The sequence below is a fragment of the Heliangelus exortis genome, chromosome 2, assembly GCF_036169615.1.
Source record: "Heliangelus exortis chromosome 2, bHelExo1.hap1, whole genome shotgun sequence".
NCBI lineage: Eukaryota > Metazoa > Chordata > Aves > Apodiformes > Trochilidae > Heliangelus > Heliangelus exortis.
The window spans coordinates 70739620-70753588 of NC_092423.1; the positions used below are offsets into that span (position 1 = coordinate 70739620).

Here is a 13969-nt window from a genome sequence, read left to right on the forward strand (position 1 = left end):
AATTTGATGCTGTATTTTAAGACAAACTAAATTTCTTCCTTAATCCAAGACTGTTCTTTTTAATCAAACAGTAAATATTTTATGTTTAATTGCATGGTATCATGTGCATGGTATTTTGAAAGGCAGGCTTTCAGGTAAATGAATTCTCTGTTTTTACAAGCTGCCAAACAAGTTACTCATACAGTATTTCTCTACAGTCAACTTAGAAAGCAGTGTCATACAGACAGCCTTGAGGAATAACGTATCATTATAGTTGAATGTTTTTGACTCAACAAGATGAAAATACATTTCTCTGAAGACTGTGATAAAGGAGAATTTCAGGGATGTTCCTTCCCTGGGTCTAAAAACTGATAGTATCAAGGGAATTTAATTTCAGAATCTGTGTGTTTTGGTGTCTTGACTTTGTCTATGGAGATGTGCTCTGCACTTACTGCAGCTAAACAGAAGAGTGTACAGGTTTCATACATTTTGTGTAGGCTTCTTTTTTGTTACTTAATGTATTCAGATATCAGTGTTGCCTTCTGTATCACTGGTTCTGACTTTTCTTTTTTTAAGACTAGATACTTACTGATTTTGTTTTTCTTTTCATGCAGAACTTTGGTTGGTGAACTAGGAAACAAAAAAACCCCCCACAAAATAGCATAATCAAAATTTCCTTGTTGTCTTTGTTACTGAAACCAAGAAACACCAACTGATTGGGAGGGACTAATAATCTAGTGCTTGTGTCTGTAAGACTTTAGTAAATTAATTATATAAAATGTTTTTTTATGTATCATTGTTTTAAATAAAACTACTGTGATTTTGTGGGATTCTTTATATTTCTTAGGTGTTGCAGTTTTCATTGAAGTGGCCCATGAGGATACTTTCGCTAGCAGTTGTTACTCTGTTCTTCTCTACTGTTCTTTTTTGTGCATGATTAAATCAGTGACTGATTATTACATTTGATAGAACCTGTTTCAATCAGCAGCAATGTTACTTTTTTTTACTTGTTTTGCAAATACATTGCTGCTCATAATTTTCTGTATTTTTTTCATATTTAAGGTCCTCTTGAAAATGATACAGTTTCCTGCCCCAGATTCCACTTCATGCCACGATTTGTGAGGTTTCTTCCAGGTAATGTTTGTATTATATAGCTTTTTTGAAATTTGAATTCCAAAACAAAACAAAACAAACAAAAAAAAAAAACAACTCCACAAACCAAAACATTCTCCAAGTAACAGTAACAGAACAAAAAAACCCACCAAAAAACTTACTGCAAGTCAAATGGTTTGGTCAGTGTAGAGTTCTGGTACTTCTTTTGAAATTCTGTAGTTCTTTCTTCACTATGGGCATATGGGCAAGCCAGGTCTCACTTCTAGCTTTTGTCTTTGCCCTGGTGATTTTAGGCAGTGCTGAGACATTCTTTGTGTTCTGTAATGAAGGTGTGGCATTTGAGAAAGGCTATTGCTTTGCCTGACACATGTAACTGAATGTCAGGTCCCCTGACACTGGGTATCTTCAGGATACCATGTGATTATATTAAAATTCTTGACGTACAGTTTTGAGGAGGTCAGCATGATAGAACAACGTGCTTAGGGGTGCCTAACAGCTTTATTCTTCATCTTATGGAAGCTTAGACCTTGCAGCAAATGGTTAAAGGCAGAAAAACACCATTTCAATGGAAGTCCCTGGCCTGCCAGCCAAGGACAAGCTTCTGTATGGAGCATTATGCTTGTTTTGAGTGAACAGCTTACACAGGCATTAAACATTTCCTAAGACTATGGAATGGACTTTCAGTTTATATGAATGTCATGGCTCCTTTAAAAAAAATATCCTGCTGAGATCCTGCCAGTGAAGGGTTGTGTGGACAGAAGGATGCATTTCAGCTGCTGGACTGAGAGAGCAGATGAGACTCAGAACAAACTTCATCAAGAGGGTTGTGGCCTGAAGGTGCTCTCTGCTCTGGGATTGGAAACTTACTTGGGATATTAATTATAGCTGTAGCTAAATGAGGTTTATCTCATTACTTTAGAGAGTACTGATGGCTAGATTACTATATTTCTAATTGTTGTTCCTTCCTGGATACACAACACTGTTCAATCAGAAGCAGTGCTCTGAGGCTTGCTAGCAAACATTGATTTGGTTCTGCTGAAGCAATTTGCAAAATAAGCCATCAAGCCCCATGTGGCTGATTAGCTTGACCTCATCACAAAATGAGAACAAGTTTGACCTCCCTTGTTTGTGTAGCTTGTGGGTATTTTCCTGTTAGTTTGGTGGTATTATATTCTTATTCTTATTTGTCTTTGATTCCAAGCTTTCTAACTCTTATTTTCCTGATTTTTCTGCATATGTAGTTGCTTTTAGCATCTTTATGACAGATTGGTTGTAATCTAGTTTGCATTTTGTATTAATTATATTTTGAATTATCCTTGCAAATTTTTAATTTCCAGAGAGTGGGAATTATTTTTTTCAGGTGTGTTTGCAGAACTTTCTTTTTATCTGTGTCTAATCAAAGAAGAAACTTCGATGCAACAGATTACCATCCATCCACAAGTGTCTCTTTAAAGTTGAAAATGAAGTGCTGATTTCCCATCTCCTCTACTTATTATCCTTTCTTATTTTTCTAACATGGTCTAAAAATATGTGGTTTGGGATGTCAGGATTTCTATGTAAATTACTTAGAGAAAGGCTTTGGAGTAATTCTAAGCTACTTATACTAGGTTTACTGATTGCCAGAGATGCACAGCAAGCAGAATAGTTGCTGTATTGCCATATATTTTTATGATCATAAATACATTAAAAGAAGAAAAGACTAGAACATTTGAGGTCCCAAGTACTGCATGATCTGACCCAGGGAAGGTCAGGTCTCTCACTGCTGTTTGGCACAGCTATCTGAAACAACCTGTACCCTTCCAGTACACGGTCATCAGTGAGTAAGGCTACACTTCTATTTTTTTTTTTGATGATTGTTGGACATGGGCTACCTCTTGCATAACAGTGTAGTCTAAGTGTTGACAAAGACAGAAGTCTTGAGTCCTCCTTTAATTTGAAAGGATATTTTGCACATTTAGAAATCTGCCCCTGTAGCTACTTAGAAGTATTTTTTCCAATGAAGTTTGAAGTGTATTTTCCCAATTTAAGATTCCCTTTTGGAGTCTGAATGAAGTTGGTTGTTCTAAGAGGCCATGTTGTATCATTACCTTTCATCTTTTCAGTACCATAGTGCTGCAATCCCAGCTGAAGTAAGAGAAGCATTTGTTCCCTTGCAAGTCTTGTGGTGGACATAGTCTTACTCAGCACTGCTGTTAGGAAGCAGTCCTGAAAGAATTTTGTCTGTCTGGGATCATGTTTCATTACCCATCATGTTATCATTACCCATATTGCTCCAAGGCTTTACTTCTGGTTTTAATCTGTTCCTTTTTTTGTGTGTGTGCACAGTAGTAGCATATACTCAGTGGCAGGACTGTGTTGCTCCTGCTCCCTGGGGAAGAAATCAATGTTTGTGCTCTGTGAGGATGAAACTTGAAGATGCCTCCGCACCTACAGGTTAACATTCTGTTGTTGAAGGAGGAGGTTGGAGAGATACGCATCAAAATTGAAGCAGTGTAGTAACGTGTCTTACATCATTGTGAGCAAACATACTGAATTTGAATAGTCAGTTGTCTTCTGAGTGGTGGTCTGTCAAGACCCTCACTCATCTTTCCTGTTTTTGTCTTCACATCTGTAGCTGGCTGCCTGGAGCCATTCAGATGTTTGTTATACTGTCTTCCTTCATTACAAGTCAGCCTTTGCTGTGGATGTTTCCTGGAGTCTCAGAAGTATTTAGCAGTTTCCACATGCCCTCGATTCATTTAGTGACAGAAGACAGCATATGAGGCTCTTTAGTCTTCATTATTGCAGATACAGCATGTTAGCACTATACATGAGTTTAAAATGCAGGGATGACTTACTGCATTCATCCAGAAGTATCTTGTAAAATTTTGAGTGTTCTTTAAAAAAGCTGCATAAATGCCTAAAAGGCTTTTTAACTACCATTGTAAAAAAAAAAAAATACCATAGAACTGTGGAAAGGAAGGTATAAACTGAACAATGTAACTGATTGTTCTGCCTACTAATTTTAAAGTTTGTTCAGGGAAGTTAGAAACTTCAGCTTCTGCAGTATGATGAAAGTGCTACTTTTGCTACTGTTCCCATTACTGCTTCCAGTTTAGAGAAGTGTTTATGCACGTGCAGTATTCATCAATACAATATGTGCATTCATGTTTGTGAAGTCAAGCAGTTTGCATTTTACTTCAAAATATTCTAAGTGTTCTTCACGTTTTCTTTTTTTCTCATGCTTTAGTTGTGAAATCTGAAATGTATTTATGTTTTTAAGATGGAGGAAAAGAAGTGCTCTCAATGCATCAGATTCTTCTCTACTTGTTACGATGCAGTAAAGCTCTGGTGCCTGAAGAGGAGATTGCCAACATGCTTCAATGGGAAGAACTGGAATGGCAGAAATATGCAGAAGAATGCAAAGGGATGATTGTTACCAGCCCTGGCATGGTAGAGCAAGTATTTCTGTTTTATGAACAGCCCAATGACACATACATGTCATGTTTCAGAGAGTCTACTAAAGGCTGATGTGAGAAGGGGAGAGATGACCAGTCACAGTTGCAGTTTTCTGTAGAAACAGTTCATTGACTTGTTCCAGCCCTGGGAAGAATTGCACTCTCTGCTGCTGAGCTGAAGAGCAGATTTCAGATAAACGCTGTTTCAATGTGCATGTTAATAGGAATGGCTATAGTTTATGTATGTGAAACTGTAGTTTGTTCCTCTGCTTTATTTTCTCAGACAGCCTTTATATGCATAATCTCACATTCTTTTTCCCTGGCACAGGACTGGAGTATTAGTAACTATTCACTATTTTCTTTCATCTTCCTCTTTTGACCCCCTTATTCTATTCAAAGTGTTCTCTCTTGATCCTGCCCTGAATATGGAGAAGGTGTTTCTGCCTAAGTGGTGTTTTCCACATTGTTTCTATGTCGCTGTCACTCACTCTGAGGAATTTTGTGTACCTTAGGTGTACCTAATGAATGCATCCATTAATTTTCAGTGCCAAGCTTAAAACCCCTATGGCCTTATTATTTTTGGAACAATTAGTATTTTAAAGCATATGTTCTCTGAACACAGCTCCTTTCAACTCCAGTGTTTATGCAATTTCAGCCCATTTTTCTGACTTTCACACTTAAGAAATGTGGGTCACAATTATAGATGATGTTGCAGCATTCTGTTTTTTCAGTATCGTAAAGTGGAATCTCAGTAGTAGAGGCATACTTTGGGCCTAGTACTTTAGACTGCCATGTACTGGAACATGTTGCCAAGAGAGGTGGTGGAAGCCCTATCCCTGGAAATTTTTAAGGCAAGGCTGGACAGGGCTCTGAGCAACCTGGTCTACTGGGAGGTGTCCCTGCCCATGGCAGGGGGCGTGGAACTAGATGATCTTAACAGTTCCTTCCAACCCTGAAAATTCTGTGATTCTATGATTCTAGCTTTCTCAGTCATAATACCTTTCTTTTTCTTTCTTTCTTTCTTCGTAGCTCAGCTTCTTAGATTCTCCAGAAAAGTGTGATGTTGCATCATGCCTAAGGGGAAATTTAGTTTGCTGACTGAAAAACCTGTCCCAAAATGCAGCCAGGGGGATGTTCTAAATATTATTTTCAAGTTTATATTTTTAAGTATGGGAGCACTGCAATTAATAAACCACTTTGTAAGCTAATCATAACTTGAGCAGAATAATTTTTTTCCTTTGATTCCATTCTGAGTGTTTTCATTCCGGCTAAAACTTTTTAACCAGAAGGAAAATAATAATAGCTGTGGAAACATGAAATACCAGAATACATGAGAACTCTCACTATGGAAAATTCTGTGTGAACTAGATTAAAACTGAGTGCAAAAACAAATTGTTATAATAGAAATTAAAGAGCTGTAACTGCTTATCTTAACATAGCTGACATTGCCTGTGATACAAGGTACATGCTACTGCACAACTTTTCATCATCTGTATGGTATATGATGACATAACTACAATGGTTCTGCTGAAGATATGCTTATTTCAACTGACTGAGAACTTGCTTTTTTGGTTTATTATGAAGGAATGCATATATGCTCCTTCCTTGTGTCACTGAACTGTACATGTCTATATGCACAAGGCAGTGCAGTTTGTGAGTGGTAGTGTTAATTGTGAGATTGTGTGATTTTTTTTTTTTTTTTTTTACTGACAAACTTTGCAGTCCTCAAGACAGCTTTTTTAGAGATGTGGGAGGACATCAAAATATGTAAGCATAAAGAGATCTGCAGCACTCTGAAATGTCATGTTATGAATGCCATCATTAGAACATGTTTTTCTCTAAAGGTTGCAAGGACTTTCTGAGTTTGTGGATTTTTTTTGTTCATAGCAGCATTTTCTATCTAGTATGAAAGCAAGCAAAAAATAAAGTATGAAAGTATTTTCCATGCATTTATAACCTTAGAAAATAAAGTAGTTGTGTTATAGAGACAAAGTGAAACTGTTTGAGAAAATGACAGCTCTTCAATTCATTTATCCACTCGACACAGCAAAGTAAAATCAAGTAAATTTTATTTTGCTGCTTAACTCCACGCCATCACTTCAGATATAATTATTCCTCCTGTGAGCAGATCTAGGTTTTATATATGCCTTGCTTAAAAAAAAAACACAACAAAAACCAACAACAAAAATCAACAAACCAACAGCCATTTATTTATTCATATATGCATAATGGAGAATGGAAAAAAATTTGATAGACACATAAATCCCTTTCACTGAAACAACTAACAACTGTTCAGCATTATTTAAAACTTTCTATTTATTCACAATATTTCATTAGTTCAGCGAAATTTTGTGTTGGAATAGATTTAAAGGTTAACAAATTTTAATCCTTTTGAATACTTCTCTCTTTCTAAAATGTTGCTGCTTTTTCACTAGTACAAATGTATATGAATTTTGTCATACCTTTCTATCACATCTCTATGCAGTCTCATTGTGTCTTCTACTGACAGCAAAGCCTTAAATGTTAAGCTTTGTAGTAGGAAACAGAGATAATGAACCTCTGTTCTGTTAGAATTCCTTTAGTTTTGATGAGATTTTAAAAGAAAGGTTGTGATTAATAGATGGGCTCTAACTGCACTTTTAAAAGAACATAGAAAAAAAAATAATCTGGAAGAGTAATATCTAATTTACTTGTGTCCTGTCTACTGGTGCACAGTTTATACTGTGTTTCTGTAAGGTGCTCTTTGTTCCTTTTATATTCAGAAACAGCACCACAAAGGCATCTGGTGTTCACTGTGCTGAAAAAAGAAAAAGCTCTGCCTGGCTAGACCCCTCTCATTACTGTCAGTGAAGGAACAATTGTGATTAAATCTTAAATAAGGAGTTCTTTTGTCCTGATTGTTACCAGGTATCTTTAACCACTGTGTAACAGTGACAAAACTCAAGAGCAGTGACATATAAATGAAGAGAAACAGTCTGTTTTTGAATGATCCTGAAGCCACCAGTTTGACACAGACCCTGCTAGAGATGTATTGAAAGCTTTTCTGCCTTTGTAGAGGATCAAATTGCTTCTATTTAAGTGTCTAAAATGTGAAATGTGTGAATAGCTAAATGTTTTTTGTAATTTTTACAAATACGTTGTTTATAATGGGTGCATTGAGTATATTGTTAATTAATATTCTGTTAATCCTATTTTACCACCCTTGGTTCTTAGACAAGTTGTTCTGTAGCAAGACTGCTTTTTTGAGAGGGAGGGGATGGGAGGAGTTCCTCATTTTTAATGCTTAGAAAGGGGAGAACCAATGAACAGCTTTGGTGAAGATAAAAACTTTTCGAATTGGCTCAGCACCACAAACTCCACAAAACCAGATAAATTTCAGGACTTTAAGCTCTAGTTTAGAGTACAGCAGCCTGCTACACATCTTCCCCATGTTTGCTGTTAGATTCTACTGTCCTAATCCCTTTTTATTTAAATTAATGGGAGGTAAACCTTTTATTATTTGTATTGCTTCATATTTTTTTAAGCCCTAGAAGCCAGAGCTTTTTTTACTTTTTTATTGCTGATAAGCATTTTTCCCCTGGAAAATGTTTCTCTATCTGAATATTTAATTTTTAAGTAAAGTTTTGTTTTTCTAGAATGGATTGGAAATTTGATCACCTGCTGAGACTAACTTTTGTTTCTAGAATTGGCTTTTCTTATCCATGCAGAAAATGATTTCTGTGAATAGTTCTACAAAGGTGGTTTGAAAGGTGAAAGCTTTGTTCTTGACATAGTTTTTATTGGTTTTGAACAGAATGGTGGGAACTCTTTCTGAAACTCATCTTTTAAGAAATTCACAGTGCTAAATAAAAAGTTTTGAGATGCAGGTAACTAGAAGTAATGCCCTTTTTCTGAAACCTGAGACAAGCAGAAAATATTTGCCTCATCCAGCTGATTGCAAAGTGGGGAGTAGGCAGGCACATACCAAAGCAGCTTGCCAGGGAATGGAGAAAATTTATGCTGGGAGACAAAATGTGTGCCTTTGGCTGAGTTTTTAAATATGTTAGATAAGTGATCCAGAGCTCTGTAAGCAGCATGTCTTCTACAGTGATGTGCAATTACTCTTTTTCTCTGTTTTGAGAGGTGAAGCGAAAGTTGCTTCCTTCTACATGGTCCTTTTTATCTATAGAAAAAATACTATTTTGAAGTGCAGAAAAGACAAATTCATATTCTGTATTGTACCCATCAGCCTTAGTGCCTTTTTTAGGAATAGCATTAAAGATTTTTTTTTTAATACTATTTAGTCAGTGTGATTGAATGCTTCTAATAAGGGCTTCACTTGTATTGGGAAATCAGGAGCAGAACTAAAATTAGAGAAGTAACCTGATCTTTGTGAACTACTCAGGCATGTGGGAGCTTGGATGCCAGAATGCTAATCCGGATTTTATTTTCAGTGTGATGTTCAACAGAAGAAAATTGCTTTAAGTTCTCAGAAATAATCAAACTGTAAATTTCCTGACTTGTGAAATTAAAACAAAAATAGTTTCTTTTTTCACTGGGTGAGCTAAGTCAATTAGCTTCATTTCAGTCATTGTAATTGCCAAATACTTATTATGGTACTAATGATTAGTTTTATGTTTATTTTAATAAGCTTGGAATACTGCTGCTTTCGAGTTCCTGGATAGCATAGGCTTGAGGTAATATATTTCCCATGGAGCTGTTGTCACTTAGGTATATTTTTTTTTTTTCTACTAGAAACCCAGCTCAGTTCGTATTGATCAACTGGACCGTGAACAGTTCAATCCTGATGTAATTACTTTCCCCATTATTGTCCACTTTGGGATACGACCTGCTCAGCTCAGTTATGCTGGAGATCCACAGTAAGATGCTTTTCCTTCCACCTTTTCATTCAGAAACTCGTTGCTGTTGTTATTTGTGGCTTAAATAGGACTTGCTTATGTAGTTAATTGAGTCTGAAATAAAGCTTAGTGCTTATGGCATTGGGCACTAGCTCTTGTAAATTAAAGAATATAAGATCTAACTTCTTTCTGGCATGATTCAGGATCTGCTGAAGTAACTGTGCATGTGTGTGCAGTGTGAAATTTCTCAACCTGAGACAAGCAATTCTAGGTCAGACCCAAGGTTCCTCAAGCTCAATGTTACTTCTTTAAGAGGCTTTGAGAGAGAGAATAATTTAACAGGAAAGCAGAAGAGGAGTATTTAGGCAGACTTCCAAAGGTCTGTAACAAATGGATTTCTGAGCTAGAGGATGTATTTAGATTTTGTTTAACAGCACTGAATAGACTTTCCTTCTCTAAATTTCTCAAGTCTCTGAATCATTTTATGCCACTGACAGGGAGAAGATTCCAGTAATCACTTCCCCAGTACTAGTACTTTTGTGCATGATATGAAAAAGGAATGAGGGATATAATATTTCCTGTTTGCTTCCTTTGGTACATTTATGTTTCTTGCATCCTGTCCTATCCTGCTTAGCTGTATCTTTCTGTGCGTTGGAGGATCCAAGACTATGAATTGTTTCCTAGCTTGGAAACTGTTGCATCCATGATACTTTTCTCTGTACCTTTTATATTCTTACAGATATAAATGGACAAATGTAGTGAAGGAGTGCAGAGGGAATCAGAACTTCAGTCAGAGCAAGAAATACTGTTTCACTATGGATTCATGTAGTAGTGTAAAACTGATTAGATTTTATTCAGAGTTCTTAATTTCTGACGGTACTGTGCCACTATTGTGGTAACTTCCTACTAAAACCAATGCTCACAGTGCTGAGAAAGATCTATTATAATGTAATATTTTTTTTTTAATGTAACTGTTGATAACTCGAAGAAATTAAATTCCTTGGGGAAACTTCTTCCCTCTGTCCTCCAATTCCCTGCTTCCTATTAAAAATCTCTTTGTTTGGGTTTTCTTAAAAAAATTCTACAGAAGTGATGCTATTTTGCAGATAGCATTTTTTTCCTAAGGACAAAAGGTCCATATCATGATTCTCTTGGTCACTGCTTCCATAGAAACTTCTGATCCTGTTGCTCAGTTGCAGCTGAGTGTGATGGTGGATGTTGTCTACAAATGGAGCAAGTTCTTGCAGGTTTTGTTAATATCTCTGCTAGATCACAGAGGGACTCCTGCTGAGGAAAGTGTTCTGTTATTTATGTTCATGTGAAATTACCCTGAAAATATGAAAAGGCTAGATGGCTGGAGAAAACCAGCAACTAACTGTATGCTAACCACAGAGAAAGCTTGATGTCTTTTTTTTCCATTCAGCACAAGCCTCTAGGAAATGAAATTTTAATTTCACTGCTGAGGGAATGACTTTGTGTTGCACGTGAATCATAGAAATTTTCTTCATGTGTTACACTGAAATGTTTTAGCCAATGTAAGGACAGAAACTTTCCGGAAAAAGTTACTACTGCTTTTCATTGAGTGATATGGTAAATGCTGTGGAGAAGGAGTTTTCACCTTCCTGAATTAAGATGTCATGCTGCAGGCCAGTATTTTCTGCATGTGGAGGTGGCTATTTGGAGAGAACAGATGGGTGTCTGGGAGACCTGTGTTCTGCCCTAAGCTTGGTTGATCACTTCACGCTTAAGCCTCCTCTTGGCCCTTGTGGTCACTCTGTTGAAACGACTGCAGAGACACTGTCACCTCTCTTGTAAAATGTTTTGATATTTTTTTTTGTGGAGCAAAAAGATGTTTGTAGGCAATCTGCATGCATATGGGTGCATTATTAGCAGCTCTTGTGTTCATAAGGACAAATGATGAGAAACTTTTGTGTTGTATTGACCAAAATATTTTTTTTTTTCTGGTTTTGTCCTTCAGATACCAAAAGCTGTGGAAGAGTTATGTGAAGCTGCGTCACCTCCTGGCCAATAGTCCCAAAGTCAAACAGGCTGATAAACAGAAATTATCACAAAGAGAGGTATGCTCAGCCTTTCTATAACTGATAACTGAGCATGGTGATTCAGGATGGAATAAAGCCTATGGTAGAACCATAGAATGGTTTGAGTTGGTGAAGATCACAAAGATCTTCCAGTTGCACCCCCCTGCATGGGCAGAGACACCTCCCACTAGACCTCCCACAAGTTGCTCACAGCCCCATCCAACCTGGCCTTGAACACTTCAACGAAAGGGGTATCCACAACCTCTCTGGGCAGCCTGTTTCAACATTTCACCACCCTAACACTAAAGAATTTTTCCTGATATCTAACCTAAGTCTACCTGCTTTCGGTTAAAATCCGTTTACCCTTGTCCTTTCACTCCATGACCTTGTAAAAAGTCACATCCAGCTTTGCTTTAGGGCCCTCTTCTGAAGTCTGGGAAGCTGATATAAGGACTCCTCAGAGCCTTCTCTTCTTCAGGCTTATCAATCTCGACTCTCTCTGCCCATCTTCACAGGAGAGGTGCTTCAAGCCTCTGTCATCTTCCTGGCCTTCCCCTGGATTTTATTCAAGAGCTCTGTGTCCTTCTTGTGTTGATGGCCCCAGAACTGGACGCAGTACCCAAGGGGGAGTCTCATGACAGTGGAGTAGAGTGGCAGAATCACCTTCCTCAATCTGCTAGTCACACTTATATTGATTCAGACCAGGGTATAGATGGCTTTTGGGGCTGAAAGTGGACTCTGCTGACTCTCTGAACTTCTCATCAACCAACACCCCAAAGTCTTTTCCTCAGGGCTGTTCTCTATCCATTCTCTTCCCAGCCTGTATTTGTGCGTGGGATTGCCCTCTCCCAGATGCAGGACCTTTTATGTGGCCTTGTTGTACTTCAGAAGGTTGGCATGGGCCCACCTCTCAAACCTTTCAGGGTCCCTCTGGATGGCATCCTTTCCCTTCAGCATGTCTACAAGATCACATAGCTCAGTGTCATCAGCAAACTTGCTGCAGTCAGTTCTGCTGTCCATATCTCTGACAAAGATATTTAACAGCTCTGGTCCTAATGCTGAGCCCTGAGGAACAGCACTCATCCCTGGTCTCTATTTGAACACCAACACATTGACCACAACTCTTTGAATGGGATAGTCCAGACCAGTTCCTTACCCACCAAAGCTATCCATCCAGCAACCTCCTGGATTGCTGATGCCTTCCCATGTTGTCCCTTCAGCAGATGTTGAGGTGGTTGAAATCCCTCAGAGTACCAGGGCTAAGGAACATGAAGCTTCTCCTATCTGCCAATAGAAGGCCTTATCTGCTCTTTTGACCTGGCTAGATGGCCTGTAGTAGACTGATAAACACCTGCTCCTCTCTTCCCTATGACTGCCCTGTTTATGAAGAGAAATCCTTCACAGAAGATTTTATTTTCAGGCTGTTAATACTGATTTTATTTTACCCATTTTTCTAAATGGATTTTTTTCCTTTTTTCATCTGTTTTTACTTCAAGTTTTTTGCCCAATTATAGAAATTATATTTATAGAACCATAACTTCTTTATAGATGTTGCCATTAATAGTTTCAAGAATTTGAATAAAGGACTTTATTTCAGAGTGCATTTTAACTGGCTCATAATTTTAAATACTTATCTTTTGAGATAAAAACTACTACACTTGTGACTTTAAACTGTAACTTGTTCAGCAGGCTTAGTGACGTTACTTAAGACCTCTGAGTAAAAACATTCTGGTTGTTGTTATTTTCCATAATCTTTAATGGAAAAATGAGATATTTGTCAAAATTTTGTCTTTTCTCTCCTCTCCCGCGTGATGAGCAATCAGCATTTCTTAGGTGCAGGTACTCAGCCAACTGGGAGTTAAAATCACTAAAATATAGACTAAAGCAGCCTGTTCACAGGTATTTATTTAAAATCTTGGACTGAAGCTTTGAATTTATCTGCTGCATGTCTACCATGCAGCCTTAATTGGACAGCTTATATAAAGAATACATAGAGAAGAAATTCTTGAGTACTGAGCCAAATATAGTTAAATGGTGTCATATTTTTATGTATTGATTAGAAACCCTGGTGATTCATACAATCATTGAATATCCTGAGTTGGAAAGGACCTATGAAGATGATTGAGTCCAGCTCCTGAGTCTTCCACAGTCTGCTGATTGTGTAGCCTTGGTCTGATACATTTGACATTGCACCTGATTTTTGTTATTGCTGCACAGCATAGTATACTGTTATATGAACAAGAGCCTTAGTTAATATTTTATGCTTGTATTAAATGAACCCTTATCTTCCTTTCTTGTAAATGGGGAAAACCACAATGTTATGACTTAACTGCCACACACTTGTAAGGGGAAAAAAAATGGTGTCTCTATAGGAGAGGATTTATTTTTGCTACATCTGTCTACACTCAGAGCAAATAGAAGGGAAAACAGTTGTTTTATGGGTATCTTTTCATTAAGGGCTAATGAATGACTTACCTTTAAAAGTGTAGTAGATTGAATGTAGCAGGGTGATTATGCTTTGCTTCAGAAGATAAAATGCTCCTTTGATATTTATCACTGTGTT

The 13969-nt window shown here is 37.4% G+C and overlaps 1 protein-coding gene across 2 annotated transcripts in view; it reads left to right on the forward strand.

The window, feature by feature from the left end:
- DROSHA (drosha ribonuclease III) overlaps window positions 1–13969 on the forward strand; it is a 71164-nt gene that overhangs the window by 20381 nt on the left and 36814 nt on the right. For both annotated transcript variants that reach the window (XM_071736630.1, XM_071736629.1), the window contains 4 exons: window positions 1042–1113; window positions 4355–4524; window positions 9264–9388; window positions 11346–11445. In XM_071736630.1, coding sequence (XP_071592731.1) covers window positions 1042–1113; window positions 4355–4524; window positions 9264–9388; window positions 11346–11445 — 467 coding nt within the window. The remainder of the gene's footprint in view (window positions 1–1041; window positions 1114–4354; window positions 4525–9263; window positions 9389–11345; window positions 11446–13969) is intronic.